Here is a 26306-nt window from a genome sequence, read left to right as displayed (position 1 = left end):
AGGTACCTCAAATTCAACAGAGCCAATTATGGAATTACCCATTCTCCCAGATTCCAGAAAACTGTACCTACTCCTAATTTGCTTTTCCTACTTTATGACATCTCTTCTAGGGGTGAGGATGTAACTCACTGGGAGAGGACTTAACTAGCAGGAGGCCCTGGAATCAACCCCCAGCACGGAGAGGGAAAAATACGGCAAAGGCATCTCATTTACTTTTCTGTATCATCCCTCCAACATCCATCCAAAACAATTACTGATTCTTTTCCTTAAGATGTCATATCCATCTCTTCTTTTTTAGAGGGTACTGCCCAAGTTCAGGCTCTGTTCATCTGCCACATGGATTTATCTGATAGTCTCCTAAGTGGTATCTGTCCTAGTTTGTTCTTCATTGCTGTGACAAAATACTCTAACCACTACCAACTTGGGGAGGAAAGGGTTTGTCTTACATCTCCCAGGTCGCAATTCATCAGGGAGCCCAAGGTAGGAACTCAGGGCAGGAACCTGGAAGCAGGAGCTGGAGCACAGGCCATGGAGGAACGCTGCTTACTGGCTTGCTCCCCCGCCGCCCCCCCTCAGCCTGCTTTCTTATGCAACACAGGCCACCTTGCCCATGGGTGGCACCACCCACAGTGGGCTGGGCCCTCCGACATCACTCATCAAGAAGATGTCCCTCAGGCATGGCCATAGGCCAGTCCAATAGATGCAATTCCCCAATTGAGGCTCCCTCAACCCAGGTGTGTCAAGTTGACACTAAAGCTATCCAGCACAGTATCTATGCCTTCAGTCTTGCCTAACTCATCCAATCTTTTCTTTGTTACCACCTGAGTAATTAGAAAAAATAAAACCTATGTAAAGCTTACACCACTCCTATATTTAAACCCCTGTAATGGTTCCATGTTTGTGCGCTGGCACAACACCTGAGCACTGTCATCTGGCCCTTCTCTCACCTTCTCCAGGTTTTATCTCCACAAAACCAACTGGAGTTTCTCAAACACATCCATCCATATCATGACCATTTTGGCCCCCGGACTGTCCCCATTTGGAATATTTATTATATCACTCATCAAACTATTCTTAATATTATTTGAGTTTATGTTTATCTCTCATATTAGAAATAAAAGCTCCTTGAGAACAGAAATCACTTATCTTTGAATTCCCACCCAAAAGAAAAGTATCTGATATAAAGTATTCAATAAACGCATGCTGGATGAGTGCATGTTAAGTCTAAGTTCTGCATAAACAAATTCTCCTGTCTTTCAGTCCCTTCCATAACTCCCAAACCTTCCCACTTCCTCCTATCCATTATTTTCAGCCATGACAGACCAGATGTACCTTAATCTTATAGTCATCCCCTCCAGAGACGAATAGTGGTTGCTGTTTATGGAAGTCAATGCCTCGCACTGGACCTGGGGAGGAACACGGGTAATGTATGTTAGAGAAAGTTATTCTTTCTAATATAAATATATATATTCTTTTTTTTTGGGGGGGGGTCTTTTTGAGACAGGGTCTCCCTGTAGCCCCAGCTGTCCTGGAACTCACTGTGTAGACCAGTCTGGCCTTGAACTCACAGAGATCTGCCTGCCTCTGCCTCCCAAGTGCTAGGATTAAAGGCATACACCACCACACCTGGCCCTACATTTTTTTTTTTAATGTATGTATATATGTATGTATGTATGTGTTTGGGTGCATGTGTGTCATGGTACACATGCAGAGGTCAGAGGACAATATGTACACATCTGTCCTCTCTTACCATCTGGGACCTAGGGATGAAACTCAGTTACCTTCTAAGCCATTTTGCTGGTTCCTATTGAGATTCTATTCATAACTTTTTTTAAACTTTTTAAATTTATTATTATTTTTTTTAAGTGTGTATGCATGTATTGCCTGCATGTAGGTAAGTGCATCCATGTCGTGTAATGCCCACAAAGGACAGAAGAGGCTGTCGGATTCCCTGGAACTGGAGTTACGGACAGTTGTTAGATGCCATGTGGGTGCTGGGATTCTAACCTGGGTCTTCTATAAGAACATTCAATGTTCTTAACTGCTGAGCCATCTCTCTAGGCCCTCTATTCATAACTTTTTTGATTCTATCCCTTTCACATTCTTTGTGTGTATGTGTATGTGTTTATGTGTGTGTCTATGCACATGAAAGTCAGAGGTCAACGTCTGGCACCTTCCTCAACTGCTCTCCAACTCACTTTTTGAGACAGAGTCTCTCACTGAACCTGGACCTTGCCAATTCGGGCAAGAATCTTCCTATCTTGACTCCTCAGTGCTGAGATTACAGGGGTGCACTATCACACCCTGCTTTTTATATGGGTGCGGGTGTTGGAGATAAAACTTGGGTTCTGATGCTTGCACAGCAAACATTTTACTGACTAAGTCATCTCCCTAGGATCCCCTTCCACATTCTTTAGTCTTAAGGGAATCCTTGGCAAACTACAATTCTTGTTTTGAGAAAATGCTTAAATTACCCTACAAGATGACAGAGTCTATGTCTTTTTTTTTTAAGATTTATTTTATTTTTATTTATGTATGTGTATGCACACTTGTACACCTGAGTGCCAGTGGAGGCCAGAAGAGGGCCTCAGATCCCCTGGAGCTGGAGTTAGAGATGGTTGTGAGCCATGCAAATGACACATATGCTGGGAACCAAACTCTGGTCCTCTGCAAGAGAAGCAAGTGCTTTAACTACTGGGCCATCTTTCTTCCCTAATACTTGTATCTTTTATTTCCTCTCAGAAACTAGCTTACCATCATGTTCATCAAACTTGTCAATGAGGGTGCACATCCGATAGTCCCATAACTGGATGACCCCATTGTGTAAACTGGTCAGGATCCAGGGTCTTTTGGGGTGAAAACTAAGCCCTAGGGAGGAAAAAAAAGCAGGAGGTAAGGTCCACAATGTCGCCTTCTGTCAGCTGTGATAAGGAAAAGGAATAGCGGCCAGGTGTGATGGCACACGCCTTTAATGCCAGTACTGGGGAGGTAGAGGCAGGTGGATCTCTGTGAATTCAAGGCCAGCCTGGTCTACATAGAAGGTTCCAGGCCAGGTGGGGCAACAGGGAGACCTTGTTTCAAAAAGATCAAAGAAAAAGGAAAAAGAAAAAAAGGAATAGCTAGATGAATCATTGGTTCATCCATCCATCCATCCATTCATTCAATATGCTTGATAACTTTTTCTCCAATTATTTTAAAGTTATCATACAAAATAATGGGTTTCATGATGGCATTCTCATACACATGTATCATTTGTACTTTGTCCATATTAGACTTCTATTTGATGACTTCTTATTGAATAGCAAATATTGCGATGGGGGTTGGTCTTTTGAAACAGGGTCTCCCTGTAATGCCAGCTAGCCTGGAACTATATAGACCAGGCTGGCCTCCATCTCATAGAGATCCTCCTGCCTCTACTCCCCAAGTTTGGAGATTAAAAAAGGTACGTGTGCCACCATGCCCAGCTCTGTAAATTTATTAAGTATTCCTTTAAATACTGTTGGGCTTTATTTTAGGATGCAAATTAGTTGGAATCAGCTAACAGATTTTATCTTAAGTTTTGTTACAGCGGGTCTACAGCAGCCTTTATAGTCTAGGTCTCATGTGGAACCACTGCGAAGGAAGTACTCACGAGCTGTCTCTATACAATGCTCTGTAATGTCAAGAAATCTTTCTATTCTGTCTTATAGAAACACAAACTATTTCCAGCCTTGTGCACGTTCCAGGGATGCTTGCTCTGCCTTCTCCATTTTATTCTTATTCTTAATTTTTAAAAGTTCATAATTTTTATTTTATGTGTATGAGTGTATTGCCTGCATGTAAGTGCATCCATGTCATGAAATGTCTATGGAGGACAGAACAAAGCATTGGATCCCCTGGAACTGGAGTATTAACGGTTGTTGGTCGCCACGTGGGTGCTGGGAATCAAACCCAGGTCCTCTGGAAGAACAGCCAGTGCTCTTAACTGCTGAGCCATCTCTCCAGTCCCTCTTTTCCTTTTATTTAAAGACAGATCTTTAAGGTAGTCCATGCTGGCCTCAAAACCACAATCCTCCAGTCTCAGCCTCCTAAGTGCTAGGAATATAGGTATATACCACCACAGATATCTCTTAATTGTTCTTTTCTAAATTTTGGATAGCTTTGTCTCATGCATGTGCATATCAATACCCAGACAAAAACCCAGGGAACCCTTACAGACTGCCTATGCTCTTTGTGTAACTCCCTCTCTCCCAGTATTTTCTCCAGCATATTTTAGCCCTATTTGTTGCACCAAATGCTGAACTCTGTCTCCCTGGCCAGACTGTAGGGCTCTTCCTTCTTTCACTGCAGCCTGGAAACTCTAAACAGTAATATAAACCACAGGACTCACACTATTTTCCTTCCCTAAAGAAACACTGTTCTGCACTCTCTGTTGGCCAATGTCTGAAAACCTTTGTATTTTTGTGTAGTTATCCAGCAATTTAAGGAGGGAAAGAAAAGCTAGTCCTTGTTATTCCATCATGATCATAAAAAGAAATACCCAGAAGAAAGAACTGGTAACTGGCATGCTCCTTCAGATTTTTTAACGCAGTAATATATAAACACAGGCCTTATTATTTTATGAAAATGGGGCTCACATGTTGTTCTGCAAACTTTTCTCACATATGACACGAATCTCTTTATATTTAAGTTAGTGGACTCTTACTCCTTTTAACAACTGTAAGGAACAAAGGTACCACACTTAAATTTTTAAATATTAATTTATTTATGTATTGAGGTAAATGTGAGTGCATATTTGCCATGGTGCATAAGTGGAGGTAAGAGAACAATTTGCAGGTGTCAATTCTCTCCTTCTACCATGTAGGTCCTAGGGATTGAACTCAGGTAGTCAGGCTTGGTGGTAAGTACCTTTTACCCACTGAGCCATCCCTCTAGTCCACCACACTTTTAAATCTAGTTTTGAATTGGGAATTTGCCTCAATGAGAAAGGGCTGGCTTGCTCAGTTCTGGGTTTGGTCACCAGCACATAGACACAAAAGGTGGACATGGTGCTACACACCTGTAATCTCAACGTCTTGGAGGCTAAGACAGAAGCATGTAAGTTTGAGGCCTACCTGAGCTATAATGAGACAATGTCTTTAAAAACAAAAATTATGCCATCCATGGTGGTACAAGCCTTTAATTCCAGCACTTGGGAGGCAAAGGCAGGAGGATTTCTGTGAGTTCCAGGTCGGCCCGGCCACATAGTGAGAGCCTATCTTAAAAAAATAAAGTACTCTGAGAAAGCATTTAAATTTTCCCTCTAGTTTCTGGCTATCAGAAAGGCTTACTGAAGACACTTCTACCTACAATGTAGGCTTGTTTACCCTCATAGTGTTTTAGGTTAAAGACCTGAAAGTGGGATGGCTACAGAGTAGAACCTACACATTTTTTTTTTTTTTGGTCTTTTTGAGACAGGGTCTCTCTGTAGCCCCAACTGTCTTGGAACTCACTATGTAGACCAGGGTGGCCTTGAACTCACAGAGATCCGCCTGCCTCTACCTCCCTAGTGCTGGGATTAAAGGCATGTGCCACCATGCCCGGATAGAACCTATACATTTAAAAAATGTTTTTATTACATTTATTTGTGAGTGTATGTGTCTGCATGCATGTACACATGCCACAGCATATGTGTGTGGGAATCAGTTCTCTCCTACCATGTGGGTCCTAGGCATCAAATTCAGCTCATCAAGTCTTGGTGGCAGACCCTTTTACCCACTGAGTCACTTCACCAACCCAAAACACGTACATTTAATGTTTTGGTATAAGAGCTTTGTTTCGGATTTTTTGAGACAAAGTCTCACTAGATAGCCCTGGCTGGCCTAGAACTCCATATGTAGATCATGTTAGTATCAAACTCACAGAGATCTGCCTACCTCTGCTTCCTGAGTACCCACCTAGTCCTTTTAGGTATTTTAAAGGTCTCACTCTATAGTCTAGGCTGGTTGCAAACTAGCAGCCACTCTTTTGCCTCAGCATCCAATGTACTGGGATTATAGGTGTGAATCACTACACCAACTCTGGTAGGTATTTAACTATAATTGTAAAAACACTGTATGAATATGTTTTTTCATCAGGTTTATGAAGGCATCTATTTTGCATGGCTTAAAATTTTTTTGATATACTGGTAACACTTTGCTTTTTGTCTTTTTGAGACAGTGTCTCCCTATAGCCCCAGCTGGCCTGGAACTCGCTATGTAGACTAGGCTGGCCTTCAACTCACAGAGATCCATTGGCCTCTGCCTTCTGAGTGCTGGGATTAAAGGCGTGCACCACTATACCCAGCTAATACTTTTTTTAAAAAAAATAGATCTCACTATATAGCCCATGCTAGCTGGCCTCAAATTTGCAGCAGATTCCTGCCTCAGCAGGAGTCACCAAGCCTAAATCAGTATTCTTTCTTTTTTTCCAACTCAATACTCTTAATGAACTCTCAAGTGCTATATTTCCCCCCCACTTTCTACTGTCAAAGAAGAAATTAGAAAAGAACTCATGGAAAATGAAGACTCATTTCAACTATCCAAATACCAAAAAATATTTATTTATTTATTTATTTACTTATTTATTTATTAATTTTTTTAGATCTTTTTGAGATAGGATCTCCCTGTAGCCCCAGCTGTCCTGAATTCACTATGGAGACCAGGCTGGGCTCGAACTCAAAGAGATCCGCCTGCCTCTGCCTCCCGAGTGCTGGGATTAAAGGCGTACACCACCCTGCCCAGCTTCTTTAATTATTTTAAAAAATATTTTATTTATTACTTTTGTTTTATGCATATGAGTATATTGCCTGCATGTATGTGAGTGCACCTGTGTCATGCAATGCCGCGGAGTTCAGAAAAGGGCTGTGGATTCCCCTGGAATCCATAGCTGCCATGTGGGTGCTGGGAATTGAACCCGGGTCCTCTGTAAAAACAGTGTTCTTAACCACTGAGCCATCTCTACAGTCCCAGAAATTCATTCTTTCTTTTTTCTCTTTCTGTTTGTTTTCAAAATGTGTATGTATGAATGTTTTACTTGCATATATATAGGTGCACCATGTGCATGCAATGCCCTCGGAGTATTTGAGCTCCTGGAACTGGAGTTATGGTTGCTATGTGGGTGTTGGGAACCCAACCTGGGACCTCTGCAAGAGCAGTCAGTGCTCTTAACCACTGAGTCATCTCTCCAGGCCCCAGTCCCAGAAATTCTTAATGGTCCCCTCTACAATCAAGTTTCCCACGACTTAGAAACTGCTCAGAGGGGGCTGGAGAGATGGTTCAGTGGTTAAGAACACTGGTTGTTCTTGCAGAAGACCTGTGTTCGAATCCCAGCACCCACATGGCAGCTAACAACTGTCTGTAACTCCAGTCCCAGGGGATCCAACAGCCTCTTCTGACCTCCGCGGGCACTGCACAACACGGGTGCACTTACTTACATGCAGGCAATACATGCATACACGTAAAATAAAAATAATAAATAAAATTTTAAAAAAAGAAACTGCTCAGAATATATCCTCATATTAATAATGGCCTCCAGTTTCTGAACTATTGAGTCTGGCCAAGTATCATTATAAGCACATTTAATATACTTTCTCATCTTAATTCTCTGTATAAAAGAATGCTAATTACTCTTATTCTTAAAGATAGGAATATAGAGATTGGGGGCTTGAGAGACAGCTCAGAAGTTAAGAGGACTGACTGCTTTTGCAGAGGACTGGGGTTCGATTCCCAGCATACACATGGTGGCTGACAACTGACTGAAACTCCAGTTCCAGGGGATCTGACACTCTCTTCTGACCTCCTTGGATATTGCATGACACCGGTGCACATACATACATGCAGGCAATATACTCGTACACATAAAATAAATAATAAAGAATACAGAGATCTAGATATAAAGTTAAATTGCTTAAGACCATATAGCTTGATAGTGGATGTTTCAGAATTCCAAAGCAAGCCCACACGACTACAAAGAACAAGATCCAGACCACTTCCCTATATTGTATACTATGAAATATTCAAAATAAACTTTTCCAGGTTTCAATAGACTTAATGCTTTGCTTTTCTAATTCTGACATTCTGAAACACTATTATTATCTCAGTTATTTATTCTTCAAAAATTATTGCCAAAAAAATTAATCGTTTATCTGAAAGTCAAATCTAATATAGGGTGTCTTGTATTTCATCGGCAACCCTACTAAACTCAGGACGTTACTGGGGCTTCAAGCCTTCATGCCCTATTTCCAAGCAGGCAATAAAGCTCAGTGGAAGCACTGGACATTAAGATGGTGCAGAAAGGCATTCGAACTTCGTGAAGTAGCCTGTGCCTGAGACTCAGTCTCCAGGGCTGCTCCATATAACACGATCATCAAAAAGTCTGGACGTCACAGGGCCTTGGGAATAGAATAAAAGTCCGGGCACGGCGCGCAGAAGAGGAGGAGAAGGCAAAGAATCGGAAGGGGCCTAAGGGACTCCCTACGGTGGAGATACTGCTTTCTAGGCAAATCCAAGCCCCAGGACCACACGAAGGAGCGCGGAGGCGCCGCTAACCCTAGCCCTCCTCCCCACGGTTTTCCTCTGCGTTAGTCCACCGGGCCACATCGGTCAACCAGTCCTTCCATTCTCTCCTCCACCGTAAGAGCACTGCCCCTAACATCCAACTTCCATGCTCCCTTTTCTGCATTACCTTTCACCCGCGCGCTCTTGGTCTCGAATTTGGTGAGCATCCTTCAGGCCTCCGGCTCCCAGGTCAGATTCCCGGTCCCGCAGCTCTTGGTACTCCTTCCAAGGCCTCCACGTCAGCTACCCTGGGCCGTGGCTTCCGGAAGTTCCTCAAACACGAACTTCCGGTCTTCGGAGCGCAGGGCCACAGAGAAGGTGTTAGTGCAGCCTAGAAAGGCCGATACGAGTCTGGAGGGGAACCTAGGCTTCCGCTCGGTGGGAAAGCAAGATGGCCACGGCTGGGGGCGGCTCTGGGCCTGGCCCGGGACGCTGGGGTCTGCTCCGCTTTTTGTCTTTGTCCGTGATGTTAGCAGGTGAGGCCACCCACCCCCGAGGTTTGCTCTGGAAAGGGAACCTTCCGGATCGGCCCATCGCAATTGCAGGCGTTTCCCTTCTGGTCCCTTCTGCCCCTCTGTCCCCCCGCCCTATAAATCCTTCTCTTTCGTTCCCACGACAGAAGTTCCCCCTTCGCCTGAACCTTCATTTCTTCTACCCCGAGCATGTCGTTTCGCTTACTTCCCTTCTGGCCTTTGCTTGGATTTCCAACCTGATTCTCTCCCACTTTGTCCTGATGCCTCCTTTTTCTCTGAAGCCCCAGCCACCCCGCCCACAGTCAAAGACACAGGTGTGAAAGTTGAGCCTCCTTCCCCGAGTTTAGGATTTTTGAGATCAAAATAGCATTGTTTTGTGGGTGCTGTGCGGTGCTGAAAAGGAAAGTCTTCAGTCTTTCCTCTGTTGGTTCTACCATTAACTCGTGTTCCTTAGTTTCTTTGCTTAGTAAAAGTGCGGCTAAGGTGGGCTTGGGCTGTTTAGACGTAAAGTAATGGTACAAAGAATTTTAGGCGTATAATGTATATGTTTGCTTTTAAAAATATATTTATTTAGTGGATTTTTGTGTCTGTTCAACTAAGGAATAAGCAGTTAGGCGATTTCTTATATGTATATGGCATTCTAGTTGATTAAACCCTAAAATGCGAACATTCCTGTAACCCCTAAATTGACATTGTTTTTGGTAATCCCCAGTGGAGAAACTAGCTGGCTGGCACTGGAGGCAGATGCAAACGATCTAGGGTTTGATTTAACTGAACAGGTGTGTGTGGCATAAGGTTTCTCCTAGCTCTGTTAAGATTCTCAGGTGGGACTTTTTGTTGTTATTTTCTATTCTTAGATCTACACTCTTTTATCAACTAGTGGTATACATATGTGTTAGAAAAGCAAAAGTGTGTTTACCCATGCAACCAGAAGCTGGCACGTCTAAAATCAAACACTTTTCTTTTGACAGCTCATCTTTTAGCTTTATTGGCAATTGTTGTTCATGGAATTTAATACCCTTCCAAGACACATAGCTAGGTACTCTATAGAGCACTTATCTGTTCCAATAATGTGGCCCGGAAGTGAAAAGAATGAACATTAGTTCCTTTTTAGAAAGTATGGTATTGAATGATTTACCCAAACTATGAATAGAACTAATGGTGATAGAGGTTAGTACTAGATGTTTTTCCATTTTTCCTAACACTTTCTATCTTCTGATCAGGTTTGTGTTGGGGAAACTCAGTGGAGAGGAAGATCTACATCCCCTTAAATAAAACAGCTCCCTGTGTCCGTCTGCTCAATGCCACTCATCAGATTGGCTGCCAGTGTAAGTTGAGATTGGGATTTGTGCTTGTGACCATTAATATTTCAGTTTGTACCCTATGTACTTAGAGATATCCATGTCCTGCTTAGGAGTCTTAGTGCTCAAGTGAGGGTATGCGTGTAGGAAGTGATAGAGAATCATCTGTCACTGACAATAAGGCAAGATAATAAGAGCTAACATTTAGCAAATGCACCATACTAAGCTTTTAAATATGTGCTTATCATTGTTATTATTAACATTGTATAACTGATGGAACTAAAACCTAGAGAAATTGTTTGACTTTCCTGGCATTATACTGGCAACAAGTGATCATGCTAGGATTTGAACCCTGATGGTCTAAATTCTAAGCCAGGACTTTTTTTTTTTTTTTTTTTTTTGGCCTTTTTGAGACACGGTCTCCCTGTAGCCCCAGGGAAGAACTCACTTTGTAGACCAAGCTGGCCTAGAACTCACAGAGAGCCGCCTGCCTCTGCCTCCCAAGTGCTGGAATTAAAGGCATGTGTCACCACACCTGGCTGGCCTAAACCAGGACTTTTAAAGTATCCTACTATACAGCTCTCTAAGGAGAAAGAATTCCCACATTCTATGGAGTCTTGTCAGCTGTCACTCTGAACACTTTGAATTACCTTTTTAGAACCTAAATGGTTGATTTTGTTTTTGTTTTTCGAGACAGAATCTTGCTATGTACCCCAGGCTGGCTTCAGCCTTCTGAGTTCTGAGCACATGCCACCATTCTAGCTAAAACTTTTGTGTTTGTATGATACTGGCTATTGAATCCCTACCACTGAGCTAGCATCCCCGGTCCCCAAAACAGCTTCTCAAGGGCAGTGAGCTAGTTGAAGAAAAGGCTATTAAAAATGGCAAATAAGATGGCTCAGTGGGTAGAACCCTGTTGCACAAGCTTGAGGACCTGAATTTGAATTCCTAGAACCCGTGTAAAAAATGCTAGAGATGGCTCAGTGGTTAAGTGTACTTGCTGCCCTTCCAGAAGACCCAAGTTTTATTTCTAGCTCGCATATCAGGTGGCTTACTACTGCCTGTAACTCCAACTCTGGGGGATGTAACACCCTTTTCTAGCATCTGCAGAGACCCACACTCAAGTGCACGTACACACAGACACACACACACACACACACACAGAAATCAATTTTTAAAAATTAAAAAAAAATTTTTATTTTATGTGTATGAATGTGTTGCATGTATGTGAGTGCACCCGTGTCGTGCAATGTCTCAGAGGTCAGAAGAGGGCTTCAGATTCCCCTGGAACTGGACTTAAGGACGATTCTTAGCTGCCATGTGGGTGCTGGGAATTGAACCTGGGTCCTCTGCGAGAGCATTCAGTGCTCTTAACCACTGAGCCATCTCTCCAGCCCCAGAAATCAAGTTTTTAAAAAAATGCTAGAAGCACAGTGTGATCATCTGTAATCCTGGTGTTTCCATGGGGAAATTGGAGACAGAGACAGAAGAATCTAGCTTACAAGGCAACTAGTCTGGTGTATGCATCAGAAAAACAACAAAGAGATTCTGTTTCAAAGGTAGAAGGTAAGGACCAATACCTGAGGTTGCCCTCTGACTTCCAGATACACAATGGCATTTGGGTGTTGACATTCACATACATGAACATACACACACAAATGGCATTTGGGTGTTAACATTCACACACATGAATATACACACACACACAAATGCCAAATAAGGGATGGGGATATAGCTCATGAGTTGAGTGCATGCTTGCATGCATGAAGCCCTGGTTTCAGTCTGCAGCATCATATAAACTGGGCATCATGGTATTTGCTTGTAATCTCAGTACTCAGAAGGTGGGTAGCTAAAGCCTGGGCTAGAGACTCTGTTGTCCATCCCACCCCCCAATAAAGCTAAATAGTTGCAAGAGAAATTAATGAAGTACTTGACTTATCTTCAAGCTTTCTAAGTATGTTCCAAAATAATACTATGGTTCTAAAGAAATTTTTTGTTATTTTATTTTCTGTGTGTCTAAATATTTTGCCTACATGTGTGCTCCACATGTGTGCAGTGCCTGCAGAGGCCTGAAGAGGACATCAGATCCCTGGAACTGGAGTTAGAGATGAATGTTAGCTGCCATGTTGGTGCTGGGAACGGACTCAGGTTCTCTGCAAGGGCAGCTGGTGCTCTTAACCACTGAACCACCTCTAGCCCCATTACTATGGTTCTATAGAAATTGCAGGAGATATAGCTCAGTGGTAGAGTACTTGTCTAATATGCATAAGGCTCTGAACTTGATCTCTGGTACTACACACATTAAAAAAAAAACAAACTAAAAAATCATAGCAAGCAGAGTTATGATCTGAAGACTGAGTCCTGGCTTGTTTTCTGCTTAAGCTATCAGCATATTTTTGTCTTCTGTGGACAATAGCTCAGCCAAACTATAATTTTCAGATAAGAAGGGTCTGATCTTGGCTTCATCAAATTAATTGTTCTGAATTTTAGTTTAGCCCTCCCTTCCATTCCTTCCTTTTTCCACTTGATATGTGGTACATATCTTTACTTTGTATCAGTTTTTTTTGGTCTTTTTGAGACAGGGTCTCCCTGTAGCCCCAGCTGTCCTGGAACTCACTAGGTAGACCAGGCTGGCCTTGGACTCACAGAGATCTGCCTGCTTTTGCCTCCCAAGTGCCAGGATTAAAAGTGTGTGCCACCACACCTGGCTTTTTTTGGTATTTTTGAGACAAGGTCTTCTTGTAGCCCCAGCTGACTTGGAACTCACTATGTAGACCAGGCTGACCTTGAACTCACAGAAATCTGCCTGCCTCTTCCTCCTGAGTGCTAGGATTAAAGGAATGCACCACCATGCCTGGCTTAGTTTGTCCTTTCAATAATGGTTAGAATACTGATACACAACGATGAAAGTCAAACTCTCTCTTTGTCTCTCTCTCTCTCTCCTCCTCTGCCCCTTCTCCCCATCTTCCCCCTCCCCCCTCTTTTTTTTTCCTCCCTTCCTCCCTTTCCCATTCTGTAGCCCAGGCTGGCCTTGAACTCTTTTTTTTAAAAATATTTTTAGTTTTTAATTATATGTGTGTGGTTATGTGCATGTGAATGCGGGTGCCCGCAGAGACCATAGTCATGACATCCTCCTAGAGCTGGAGTTAGGAACAGTTTTGAGTTGCCCAGCATGGGTGCTGGCGATCAAACTCTGTTCATCTTCAAGAGTAGTACATGCTAAGGCTGGAGAGGTGGCACAGCAGTTAAGAGAGTGCAGAGGACCCGGGCTCAATTCCCAATACCCACATGGTGGCTAAGAACTGTCTGTAACACCAGTTCCAGGGGAATCCAATCTGACTTCTGTGGCATTGCACGATAAGGGTGCACTCATAGGCAATACACTCATACACATAAAATAAAAATAACAAATTTTTTTTTTTTTTTTTTTTTTAAGAGTAGTCCGTGCTCTTAACCATCAAGTCATCTCCCCATGGCCTTGAACTCTTTATAGCCCAGGCTGGTCTTGAACTTGTGATCTTCTTGCCTCAGGCTCCCTGATGCTGAGATTATAAACACAAACCAACCCAACTTCAAAGACTTAAAATAAATGCTTATTGTTGATGCAGAATAGATAACATAGTCTTAAGTAGTACCATGTGAGCCCCTCAAACCTTCCAACTTGGTAGAAGGAAACTCAGGTACTGGGAAGTAAGAGATTTGCTTAAGGAAGTAGTTAATACTTTCCTACCTGTTCTTCCTATGCCCCTGATACAGGAAGCACTGCAAGTAGATTTATTGGTTACAAACTATCTTAAAGGTGTTTTGGATTTAGCTTCTAAACTGAGTTTGTGGATGAAAGAGAACCAGGTCCAGATGGGCTGAGATCAGACTGCTGGACCTGTTAGAGCCTCATTGTGAGGTCCCACATCATCCTGGAGCTGGGTTCTACGTTTGGAGATGAGTCATTCTGCTATAGGTGCTTCAATCAACCCCGTGGGAAGCTAAGCCATAGCCTCCAGAGATAAAGCCAAATGCCAGTGCACAGAAAGGGGAGGGGCTGGACTCTGGCCATTTCCTCATTAAGATCTTGTTTCCTTTACAACCTCCTTATTTCTAAATCTTACTTCATCAGATCTGTCCATTCCTTCACAGGCAACACCCTTTTTAATTAGGGGTGGTAACATAGTAAAACTAAGGGGGAAAATTGAGATCTAGATTTTATTTTCTGGTTATAATGACCTACTTCTATTGGATCCTTAGTGAGCAAAGAGAGCTACATATAACTTCTCCCCCCATCCTCACTGTGTGAGATGAGTCAGGGTGACCTGCTGAAGGTCCAGAGAGAGTAAGCAAGTTATTTACAACTGTACAGTCACTTGTTAGGACCCAGACTGGAATCTAGGTTTCTTTCATCCAGTATCATAGCTTGTTTTCTTCCCTGTCCTTCCTAGAGTGTAAGTTACTTAAAAAAAAAAAATCATACTAGTTTTTTCTTGTGGTTCTCCCCGTCTCCTCCCGACTCCCTCCACCCCCCGCCCTTTGTTGAGACAAAGTCCTAGGCCTGGGCCCAGGGCTCTATCTATGCCTTCTATGTGCTGGAATTAAAGGCATGTGCCTCCACACCCAGTTCCTTCTCCCATATTTTAAGATCTATAGCAAGGGCTGTTCTTTTCTATTGTTGTTTATTGAAAGCTTCCATTGGCATCTGGATCCTGACTAGAGCTGTTCCAGACTCTGATAGTTCTCTGTGTTTTATTATTATTACTGTGGACATGATCTTGATAAGTATTTACTGTATATAAGCCATAGGTAAGTGTTGGAGACTCTGCCATTGTGTCTGCATTTTATCAGCTCTCAAAATTTTGCTTGGTTAGCAGTTGGGAAGTGCTTATGTTTTTTATCTTTTGCTAGTATTACTTTTATTTCAGTGCTTTGGTCTCGAAGCACAGTTCTCGTGTCTGGCTATGTAGAGTAAAGAACTACACAGGGTGTCTTTAAAATATACGTCTATCTGGGCCCCACCTGAAGTGTTTTAATTTAGAAGATCTATGGTGGGGCCTAAGCATCTGTATTCTTTTTTAAAATTCAGGGGCTGGGAGTGGAGCTCATTAATAGAGTGCATGTTTCTTGTACAATTAGGCGTTCAATTCAATCCCTGGCACAAAGAGAGGGGGGCAGGGAAGGGAGAGAGAAAGCCCTTGATTCTGATTTTAATACACAGTGTTGGAAACTAGTATCTAAAATAAGTTATGTATAACATCCGATCTTCAGTGAGGAGAAAATGTACAGGAAGATGCTAGGATGTCTCTGTATGGATGCCTAGAGACATGAGGGATATAACCAAATGCCTTGAATTATGTCCAATTCTAGACATTCTGGACTGTTCAGCAGTATTTCCTAGTCTTAGTCACCTGAGATGCATAGAAATAAATATTACTTGTAGGCCTTCCTGCGATAAATAATGGTCTGTCTATTCCTTGCTGTAGTTGGCCAAGAGGGTCCCAGGAAGGAGGGGCAGTGATTATTAGCACATCTCTGATCCACTCAAGGCCTGTCAGTTGGGAAGCTCTGCTCTAGATTTCTCAGCTTCTTGATTAAAATCACCTATAACTGAGTCACCTGAAACTGGCCAGGAGCAAATAGAGTCATTCCCAAATAAGACCACAGGATGGTGATCCAAGAAGGCAACTGAAGCCAAGGGAATCTACCTGGGTTTTTGAAGAGCTAGCAGGGGTACATAGACGCTATCTAAAAAAAGATCCACAGTGAAGCTGGACATGGTGGCACATGCTGTTAGTCCCAGCACTTGGGAGGCAAAGGCAGGTGGATCTCTGTGAGTTCAAGCCCTGCCTGGTCTACATAGTGAGCTCCAGGCCAGCTGGGGCTACAGGGAGACCTGTCTCAAAAAAGTCAGAAAAAAAAAAAAAATCCAGAGAGTCAGTGAAGCAAAGGCAAAATTGTCAACTGTGGGAGTTTTAATTTGACCCATTCTGTCCTGGCAGCTTCAATTAGCGGGGACACAGGGGTTATCCACGTAGTGGAGAGAGAAGAAGACCTGCAGTGGGTATTGACAGATGGCCCCAACCCCCCTTACATGGTTCTACTAGAGGGCAAGCTCTTTACCAGGTAAGAATTGGGTGTGCCTGCTGGGATTGTATCTAGAGAAAGTTTTGGTTAACAGTCCTTATATTTGTGAGTGGAAAATTTCCTTGCTTTATCCTGGGAGGTCGGGCGACAACACGATGGGTATTCACAAAGGAAGAGATACCATCAAAGGGAATTACCTTAGTGACTTTAAAAGTAGAGCCCGAAGCCAGGCCTGGATGTGCATGCCTTTAACTCCAGCACTTAGGAGGCAGAGGCAGAGGCAGGTGAGTCTTTGTGAGTTCAAGGCCAGCCAGGGGTACAGAGTGAGCCCCTGGCTCAAAAACACAAACAGAAAACAACAAAGTAGAGCTCTAGTAAGGCCAAAGGGAAGAAGGAGGGGTGTCTAAGATCACTCAGGGACAAGTAGATGAGACCCTAGACCCAGATATAGTCCAGACTCAAAAGTTAGAGGCCCAAAAGGGAAGGGAGGTAGTTCTGATTCCCCTAACTCTGTTTCCATTGTTTCCATCCTGAGGGGCAGGCCACTGATCTGTCTACACTTCTCCATCATCTTTCATGTCACTCTCTCTATTCCAGGGATATAATGGAAAAGCTGAAGGGGAGAACTAGCCGAATTGCTGGTCTTGCTGTGACTCTAGCCAAGCCCGGTTCCATTTCAGGCTTCTCTCCTAGTGTGCAGTGCCCAAATGATGGGTTTGGTAAGACCTCAAAGGATCAGGAGAGCTGCTGCTGACATGCAGAGCTCATTGTTGCTTCAGTCTTAGGTCTCCATGAGGGTGGGGCAGTTGGAGTGGGAGCATGTCTGTGTGCATTGTAAACAACTGACTTCTCTTCCTACTTCCTCTTCTTCCCCTCCCCTTCTACCATCCTCTGTCACATGCTCAGATCCCTAATCCTTCAGCCCTGGGTTCTCTGATACCAGTGTCTCTATTTTAGTGAGGCTGGTGATAGATTTGTACCTGCTTCTTTAAGTCACTGCCTCTTTTTGTACTCTTAGTCCCAACACTATGCCATCCTACCCTTCCTCTTTCACCTGGTCCCTGAGTGCTTGGTATTTCAACAACTTGTTCCCCATACCTTCCTTTCTCCCTTCAGGTATTTACTCCAATTCCTATGGCTCAGAGTTTGCTCACTGCAAAAACATGCAATGGAACAAACTGGGCAATGGCTTAGCTTACGAAGACTTCAGTTTTCCTATCTTTCTTCTTGAAGATGAGAATGAAACCAGGGTCATCAAGCAGGTACTGACTCTGCCAGATTCTGGAAGTTCCCATGAGAAAGAGGATGACTTTTTCATGTTCTTGTTCTATTAGGGAGGCTAGCTTTACTAGTGTACACTGTAAAAAATGATTCCTCTACAAAAGAACTGAGAAGTTTGGCCAAGTATGTTGGCACACATCCGAATCCCAGCACTTGGGAGGTAGAGGCAGAAGGATTGCCAGCAATTTGAGGTGAAGCTGGTCTCATAGTTCCAGCCAGCTGGAGCTACATAGCAAGACCCTGTCTCAAAAACAAAACAGGAATGAAGTTTATTGTTAAGTTGCTCACGTTTCCTTCTGCCATCTCCTTCCTGTTGGACATCACTGCATTGAAAGCTTTGAGATGGATAGAGGTAGAAAGAATACGTGGAAGAAGCATATGAAACAAGGAGGTCACCACAGCTTGGGCCATAGCTCTAGGCCAGCCTGGACTCCAGAGTGAGGCCTTGTCTCAACAAGACCAGAACAGAACAGTAGCGGACTAGGAGTTGGGGGCTTCAGTTCAGTAAATTCCTGAGGTTCTTCTGTGTGTATGTATGTTGTGTTTGTATGGTGTATTGCACATGTGTGCCCAGGTACATATGTGGAAGCCAGAGGGAGACGTCAGATGTCCTGCTCTATCACTCTCCCCCTTACTCCCTTGAGATGGGGTCACTGAACCTACTCAGTTATAGCAGAACATTTATTTTATGGGATGAAAGACCACTAACTACTCTGAAAGTCTGTAAGCCTGACAGACTATAAACCTAAAAATTTAACAGCAACAATAGACTGTTAGAAGTACTGAAGTGGAAGTGGTGCAGTGATCCGCCTCCCTCAGCCTGGGATTATACAAGTACCATTATGCCTGGTCCAGTGCTCTTCTCATCAGGTTCTTACCCATGACTGAAGACTTTTGTTTCTATCTAGTCTAGCTGCTTTAGTTTAAGGTCAGTTAAAAGATTTGTCCAAGATGGCAAGGTGAGTTGATGGCCAAGCTGTCTTGAATCTTACTTTTGATCCCTAGTCAGTGTTCCCTATATCAGGTCACATTAAAAATAGTGTATGAAACCAGACATAATAGCACACATCTATAATTTCAGTGCTAGGGAGGCTGAAATAGGAGGATTGTGAGTTTGTGGCCAGTGTGGACTGTATAGCAAGACCCTATCAAAAACTAAAACCAAAAGGCAGTGGCTGAAGCTTGGGTCCAACCAGTTGGAATTGAACCAGACTAGCTCATCTGCTCCAACAAAGCCATTGTGTCCATGCCATTTACACTGACTGAGGAATTTTTCCCTTTGATCTTATATGGTCATATGAGGATACTTGTAGCTCAGGGACCCACCAGGAAAAAGGGAGTGGCTTAAGAATGGAGTTGGGCCTTCCTCTTCCTAGGAATTGAGAGAGGGCCTCCACAGCTAGCTGTCTCAATGGGGTCCATGTCCTCTCCAGTGCTATCAAGATCACAACCTGGGTCAGAATGGCTCTGCGCCAAGCTTCCCGCTGTGTGCCATGCAGCTCTTCTCGCACATGCATGCTGTTCTCAGCACCGCCACCTGCATGCGGCGCAGCTACATCCAGAGCACCTTTAGCATCAACCCAGGTAGGCAGTGCCAAGCCATGCGGGCCGACTGCAGTGGGAGATGGACTAAGCAAGGGCGTTGGCAAGATCATGCCAGAGGAGTGGGCCCAGGCAGCAAGCACTGGTAGAAGTCCCAACAGGTTTGAACAGATAGGCGGCAGACTGCACCATAAGTGGATGGCGACAGAGCCCAAGCTAGAGTAGCTGTAGGTGGAAAAAGTGGTCCTCAGAGCTCATGGGGCGCCGAGTCTGGGAGGGCTTGAAGGCCTTCTCTACAATACCCTTCCTTTAGTCCTATTTATTGCTTATTGTTTGTGTCCTCCTCAGAAATCGTCTGTGACCCCTTGTCTGACTACAACGTGTGGGGCATGCTTAAACCTATAAACACATCTAAGGCATTAGAACCTGATGACAAGGTTGTGGTTGCTGCCACCCGGGTGAGTGTTGCCCCTGTGCAGCATGGGCAGGGCTCTCCTCCCAGGTGTATCTGATTTCAGACTCAACACTGGGGAGCCGTAAATGGAGAGGGAGCTGGGTCGTGGGACTCCTTGGCTCTGTTCATTGTTCAATACATGTGGATTCTCTTGGTTGGAGCAGGACAAGGAGGCTGGGCCTGGTTCTAATGTCCAGCTTTAAAATGTACCTCCCCTGCCTTTTCTTCTGGTGTTTCCAGCTGGATAGCAGGTCCTTTTTCTGGAATGTGGCACCAGGGGCAGAGAGTGCTGTTGCTTCTTTTGTCACTCAGCTGGCTGCAGCTGAAGCTCTGTACAAGGCGCCTGATGTGACCACCCTGCCCCGCAATGTCATGTTTGTCTTCTTCCAGGGGGTAAGGGCTCTTTCCCTAGGGTGAGATGGGAGGGAGGGAAGGGGATGGTAATGATAGTGGCATTGTTGACCTGAGCTGCTAATCAGAGTGTTTGCATGTGTCTACATGTACTTCCCCTTTGGAATCCTCTGTTTTAGGTAGCTTCTGTCCTCTGAATTGATGTGTTACCTCTCCTTTCCTTCCTTCAATGATAAGATGTATTTGAGGCTTCCTTTCACTTTTACTGTCTGAGTCCTACTGCTACCCTAGGGATCCTGTCTCTCTCTCCCCTGTGGTGCCACAGCCTGGCTGTAGCATGAGGATCAGCAGCTAGAGCTACTGGGGAAAGTCAAGAAGCAAATCCAGAACAGCTGGTGTTTGCTGTGGGCCCTTACAAAGGCTACCTTCCCTATTTCTGGGCTCCAGAAATCCCATGATACATCCATGTGAGGGAGTCACAGCTGGGAGGTTGTTGGGGAGGTGGGAGGGGTCGGGGGAGGGGTGTCATGTGGCTGTAAGCTGACTAGCAGTTGAGATGACTCTGGAAAACAGCCTTCTTGGCTTTGATGATCTAGCCTTCCTTGAGACTGCCCTAACCCTTGGAAATTTCTTTTCCCTTTCCTTCCCATCTCTACCCCTCAGGAAACCTTTGACTACATTGGCAGCTCAAGAATGGTATATGATATGGAGAAGGGCATATTTCCTGTGGGGCTAGAGAACATTGACTCGTTTGTGGAGCTGGGACAGGTGTGCAGCTTATGTCTTCCACCCTCTTCTTGAACTTAAGCTTCCCGTTTTGTTGCCTTTGCTACCAACACCATCCATCCCCTTGGTTTCTTCTTCTGGGCATGGGCCACAGCAGGAGACAGACCATAAATTATTCTTCATCCTTCCCCAGGTGGCCTTAAGAACCTCACTAGACCTCTGGATGCACACAGATCCCATGTCTCAGAAAAATGAGTCTGTGAGGAACCAGGTAACTCAGTAAGAGAAAGGATTAAATTGAATATTGGCTAAAAGATAACGCTAACGCCACAGCCGTTACTGCTTTGTGAGAACCTTGAACTCAGTGGGTATCCCGTTGGTTCCCTGGAATGCATATTTCTGTGATCATGCAGTACCTTGTAGACTACCACTGCTCGTTAGAGACAGGTGGGTACCTGGCGCCTTCTCTTCTTCTTGTCCTGTGGACCCAGTTATCAAGGTGGCCTTGCCAGAGTCTCTGCATCAGACTGCTGCCTAAATTGCCCTCCACTTTCTTCACTGCTTATTTAAGATCTTTGCTCCCTACCAAATGCAGCTATAGGCCTGCTTTTTCTCCTCAGAGTGCTTTTGCTGTCATCCAGCCTGTGCTGTCATCCCTTCTCTAGACTCCTGTAGCACTTACAGATTGCTTACATATATGGTATTCCATTGTTATTGGTCCCATCCAATTCTGCACAATAAGTGATAAGTGAAACACCCACTGAGGACAAGGCAAAATCCCCAGAACATCATTTATCTATAAATGTGGAAAAACTAGGCCTCTTCTCTGCCCTAATTCATATCAATAGAAAGAACTGTGGGAGCTGTAGGAAATTCTGAGAATCTTGGTCCCAATAGGTTTGATGAATACAGATCTAGGAGAACATAGGGCCAGCAGTTCCCCCCAGTAAAGGAACCTGCAGGCCCCAGAGAATCCTCCCCACCTTCCAGCAGTCAGTCTCTCTCACCCCTCAGGTAGAGGATCTCCTGACCACACTGGAGAGGAGCACTGCTGACATCCCTGCTGTTGTCCTCAAGAGACAGAATCAGTCCCAGCCCCTCCCACCATCCTCTCTACAGCGATTCCTTAGAGTTCGAAACATCTCTGGTGTTGTTCTGGCTGATCACTCAGGTGTCTTCAATAATCGGTAAGTCACCTGGCTCTGTACCCTGTTTGTTCTCAAAGGCAGTCTATTCTGCAGTCTGGAAGGAGGATTGCTGTCTCTCCCCAGACCCCATACACCTCCAAAGTCTCCAGGCAGTTTGGGTTCTTTGTTTAGTGGCCTGTTCACGGGAGGCCTGGTCCCCTGGTCCTTACCTTTAGCCATTCCTAGCACAATCATCTTCTGCTGTGGTTCTGCTCCCAGGTTCTCCTGGTACCTGAGTTCCCAAGGGCTGCCAGCAGAGGGCATCATCTCAATCAAAAGTGTGGGAAGATGGGAATTCCTGGACTCGAGGACCAGAATGGTCCCTGTCTGAGGAGCCACACACAGTGCTCATACTCTTTGAAATGTAACATGTTCATGCTGTGTGGTAGGTGCACATGGTTGAGCACTGAGGAGACTCCAAAGATAAGAAGGCACTGTTAGTTACCTCTTTCCTGAGTCTGGATGCTGTTAAGCTCTGCCTAGCTTGAAGCCTGGGATAACGGGACTTCTCGTGCTGAGTTGCTGCCTCTCCAGTCTCCCTGGGGCAAAATGAGCAAATGAATTTTTGAGTAAAAATGCTTACACTCTGGTTCTCTGACCCTAGCCAAAGACTTTCTTACTCACTCAAGGGAGTGACAATTCCAGATTAGAATCAGCTTTCCAGTTTGTCATTTTTTTTTTTTGAGAGATGACTCACTATTTGAACCTGCTTGGACTTGATTATGTGGCTGACTTGGCTCTTTGTGGAGCAGTGATTTATTCCTGCGTAAGGGGCATTTGAATAGGAAAGTTTGGAGTGCTCCTCTTTCAAAATTTGTTTCCTTGGAGCTCCCCAGGGACCACCACTGTGATTTGATCCTGTGTATCTGTATGTATCTCTGAGCAGTCCTGGTCCTAGTACCTGACCATTTCCCCTCTATGCCCAACCTCTGGGACTATAAATGTTCATTGGAATGCTCATACAATTGCAGTGACTGTGTGGAAGTCCCTGAAAAGCCTCTTAGCCAGCCTCATTTGTCTCCAGCCCAAATAATTAGAAGAGTCTCCAGTGCTTAAGAGTTATTTACCTTTTACACTCTGCCCCTCAGCAAAGTCTTCAGATTTCTTTAACTAGCCTACCCTCATTCATACTTCCCCATGATCAATGCCTTTTTATATAATGGAGCTGGATGATATAAATAAGGTACCAAGTTCCTGCATAAGGGATGTTTGAGCAGGAAAGGGCAAAGACCTGGCTCGGTATAGCCAGGACTCATGCTGGCTTTTCTGGCAGCTTTTACCAGAGCATTTATGACACTGCTGAGAACATTAATGTGAGCTATCCTGAATGGCAGAGCCCAGAAGAGGACCTGAACTATGTGACAGACACTGCCAAGGTAGCACTGATTCAGGCTGGGTGGGACCATGGGGAGTACAGTCGAAATGGTGAGAGTGAAGGGCTCAAGGACAAAGGTGAGCCATTCAGCCCTTTCCTCACCTGCTACAGGCCCTGGCAGATGTGGCCACAGTGCTGGGACGTGCACTGTATGAGCTTGCAGGAGGAACCAACTTCAGCTCAATTCAGGCTGATCCTCAAACGGTAGGAACAGATGGGCCCCTGGTCTTTGTTTATACAAGCTGCCCCCATTCTTTGTGATCCTTACCAACTTCCTAAACTTTGGAATTCAGCATGCCTATTTATGTCTGTGAGGATTATGTCCTTGAGAGTTCTTGAGTGGGCTTCATCTACGTCCTTGTGAACAGGCCACTGTCTCCCAGCCCCAAGCTGGTTCCTGCCTGTGACTGATCTCTGCTCATTCTTTTCCTTGTCTTGCTGCAAATCACAACATTTTTCTCTTTACAATGTTCCAATGCTAGGTTACACGCCTGCTCTATGGGTTCCTGGTTAGAGCCAACAACTCCTGGTTCCAGTCTATCCTCAGACAGGACTTAAGGGCTTATTTGGGTAAGCATCGTATGAAGGGGCACCCCTAGCTGACAAAAGGTATAGAAAAAGAGGCATCATTTTGGTTTAATCTTTATTCTTTTTTCTCTCCCTTTCTCCTCTCTGCTTCCTTTCTTCTATTTTTCTTCCTCTTGACGCTTGCTGGATCCTTGTCTCTTAACTTTCTCTTTTCTGGCTCCTGCCAATGTTGGGTTCTTTCTATTTATGCCTACTCTTACCCTGACCTGACCTTCCTTTTGGCCTGCAATCAGGTGATGGGCCTCTTCAACATTACATTGCTGTATCCAGCCCCACCAACGCTACTTACGTTGTGCAGTATGCCTTGGCAAATTTGACTGGCACAGTGACCGACCTCACTCGAGAGCAGTGTCAAGATCCAAGTGAAGTTCCAAATGAAAGCAAGGATGTGAGTGGTGGTGGGTGTCGGAGGTGTCCTGGGGCCTCTTTCCCTTGGAAAAATTGGAGACTCTCCTAGGTGGAGGGGGGATGGAGATACAGTGAACCTGTGTTGTTAAAGAAGCACTAACCTGAGTGAAAACAGGCCACCTGTGGGTGAAGGGATGGCACCCAGTTGAAATTGATTGGAATCTGGTGCTGATGAGAAGGAGGTATGTGAGAAGAGCATCACCTCAGCCCTGTGTGTGACCTGTCTTCATGTGCAGCTATATGAATACTCATGGGTTCAAGGCCCTTTGAATTCCAACGAGACAGAACGGCTCCCACGGTGTGTGCGCTCCACAGCACGACTAGCCAGGGCCTTGTCCCCTGCCTTTGAACTGAGTCAGTGGAGTTCCACTGAATATTCTACATGGACTGAGAGCCGCTGGAAAGATATCAGAGCACGGATATTCCTAATTGCCAGCAAAGAACTTGAGGTGAGGCAGGGCTGGAAGAGAGTAGCAGAGTTCTGTTGGGCTTTTTATTATTCTTACCTTAGACCCTCCTCCATTCACCCTCAGTCCCCCATTTATCCCAGATTGCCATAAAAAACCTAGTGCAAATCTGTGGCTGGTGTGCTAGCATCTCCTATTGGTAGTGATACTTATTGGGGAGGGCCCTGTGGACTCTAGAAGGTCTCCCATGGCTCCCACTCCTGCCCAGCATCCATCTGGCAACGCTGGGAGGAGTCTAATACTTACCTGTCATAAGTAAGTCATGTACAAGTGCCACCAGAGAACCAAAGCCATGGGTCTACTTTCAAGACATTTAAATATAAGTAATGCTAGATGCAAGAGCACAGACACTGCTCTCTTCCACCGAGGAGAGCTGAGTCTGAAAACTGGGAAAACATTGCCTATGGTTGTTGCTTGTTCTTGGTGTTTGAAGCCAGCACTGGAGTTCCAGTGTCCAAACCGAGAAGCCCAAACTGCAGAGTTCTAAGAACACTTTTCTCTTCCCTGCCCGCACTCTTTCCCCTTGCAGTTTATCACCCTGGTCGTGGGCTTCGGCATCCTCCTCTTCTCTCTCATCGTCACTTACTGCATCAACGCCAAAGCGGATGTCCTTTTTGTTGTTCCTCGAGAGCCAGGCGCCGTGTCTTACTGAACAGGACTCCAGCTCTTCCTGCCAGCTCTGCACTTCACTTCCGAGATCAGTTGTCCCACTGAGAACAAACCACTAATTTGTCACTGGAGTCTCTCTGGGCCTGTCTTAGACTGGGATTTCATATGGAATGGAACTATTGAGTGGAGATGGAAAAATAAACAAGTTGCCTCCCCTCCTCAGTTCCCCCTTTCCCACTTCTTCCTTTCTCTATCCCAAGACAGCAGGAATTATGCTAGAAGCTTCTGCCCCCATTTAACTCCCCAGTTACCCGCCCTCATCTGCTCTTCCTCAGGATACCTCCTGTCTTTCCATTCTGCCCTTTACCTCTCTCTGCTCCCACTGCCACCCCATCCTCACCCCTCTACCCAACCACAGGACCTGGAAGAAGGACATGAAGGATTGAGCATCAGGATCAAACTACACTAAACCCCTAGGGAGAAGAATGGATTCTCTGGCTGAGCCAGCTGTCTCTTTCCCAATGTCCTTTCTCCGGGTCCTCAGATGGCACGATAGGGTGGGCATGCTGTTGGGTGGGTATCCCACCTCTAGCCCACAGTGGTCAGTTGTACTTTTTATTAAGCTGTAATATCTATTTTTGTTGGAGTTTTTCCCCTTTTTTTTGTAAATATATAAATAGCAAGTTTCATTAAAATTATCCCATACAATTGGTATTTGTTACTTAATATTCTTCCCAGATCACTATGTTCAGTGACCTTGGACTGAAACTCAGTAACATTGCTGCCCTGCATGCTATCTTCTTGCTCTCCAGAAGAGCCCAGAAGTAAGATCTTGTTTAAACAGTGGCTGGGGTACAGAGATGAAGCAGATAACTCTTACTCTTGAGTAGCTCACAGTTGGGGTGAGGGAAGAAGACAGA

The 26306-nt window shown here is 44.7% G+C and overlaps 2 protein-coding genes across 4 annotated transcripts in view; one reads left to right on the top strand and one right to left on the bottom strand.

The window, feature by feature from the left end:
- Copa (coatomer protein complex subunit alpha) overlaps window positions 1–9102 on the bottom strand; it is a 62295-nt gene extending 53193 nt beyond the window's left edge. Inside the window, exons 1-3 of one of the 3 annotated variants that reach the window (XM_008840805.2) lie at window positions 8683–9102; window positions 2755–2868; window positions 1333–1406 (exon numbers count right to left, since the gene is read on the bottom strand). In XM_008840805.2, coding sequence (XP_008839027.1) covers window positions 1333–1406; window positions 2755–2868; window positions 8683–8722 — 228 coding nt within the window. In that variant the 5' untranslated portion in view covers window positions 8723–9102. The remainder of the gene's footprint in view (window positions 1–1332; window positions 1407–2754; window positions 2869–8682) is intronic. The other 2 variants (XM_008840804.3, XM_029567230.1) reach the window with 2 other exon arrangements.
- Window positions 8894–26100, top strand: Ncstn (nicastrin). Its single transcript, XM_008840806.3, has 17 exons — window positions 8894–9031; window positions 10252–10356; window positions 16314–16437; window positions 16996–17117; window positions 17515–17660; window positions 19113–19263; window positions 19570–19679; window positions 19916–20068; window positions 20690–20794; window positions 20946–21023; window positions 21767–21939; window positions 23213–23315; window positions 23426–23518; window positions 23797–23884; window positions 24136–24290; window positions 24547–24759; window positions 25307–26100. The coding sequence occupies exons 1-17, from the start codon at window positions 8947–8949 to the stop codon at window positions 25427–25429; spliced, it is 2127 nt and encodes a 708-aa protein (XP_008839028.1). The 5' UTR covers window positions 8894–8946; the 3' UTR covers window positions 25430–26100.
- The last annotated feature ends 206 nt before the right edge of the window (window positions 26101–26306 follow it).

This window comes from Nannospalax galili, unplaced genomic scaffold (genome assembly GCF_000622305.1).
Source record: "Nannospalax galili isolate Female #2095 unplaced genomic scaffold, S.galili_v1.0 scaffold579, whole genome shotgun sequence".
Classification (NCBI taxonomy): Eukaryota; Metazoa; Chordata; class Mammalia; order Rodentia; family Spalacidae; genus Nannospalax; species Nannospalax galili.
This window is presented reverse-complemented; position numbering and strand designations above follow the sequence as displayed.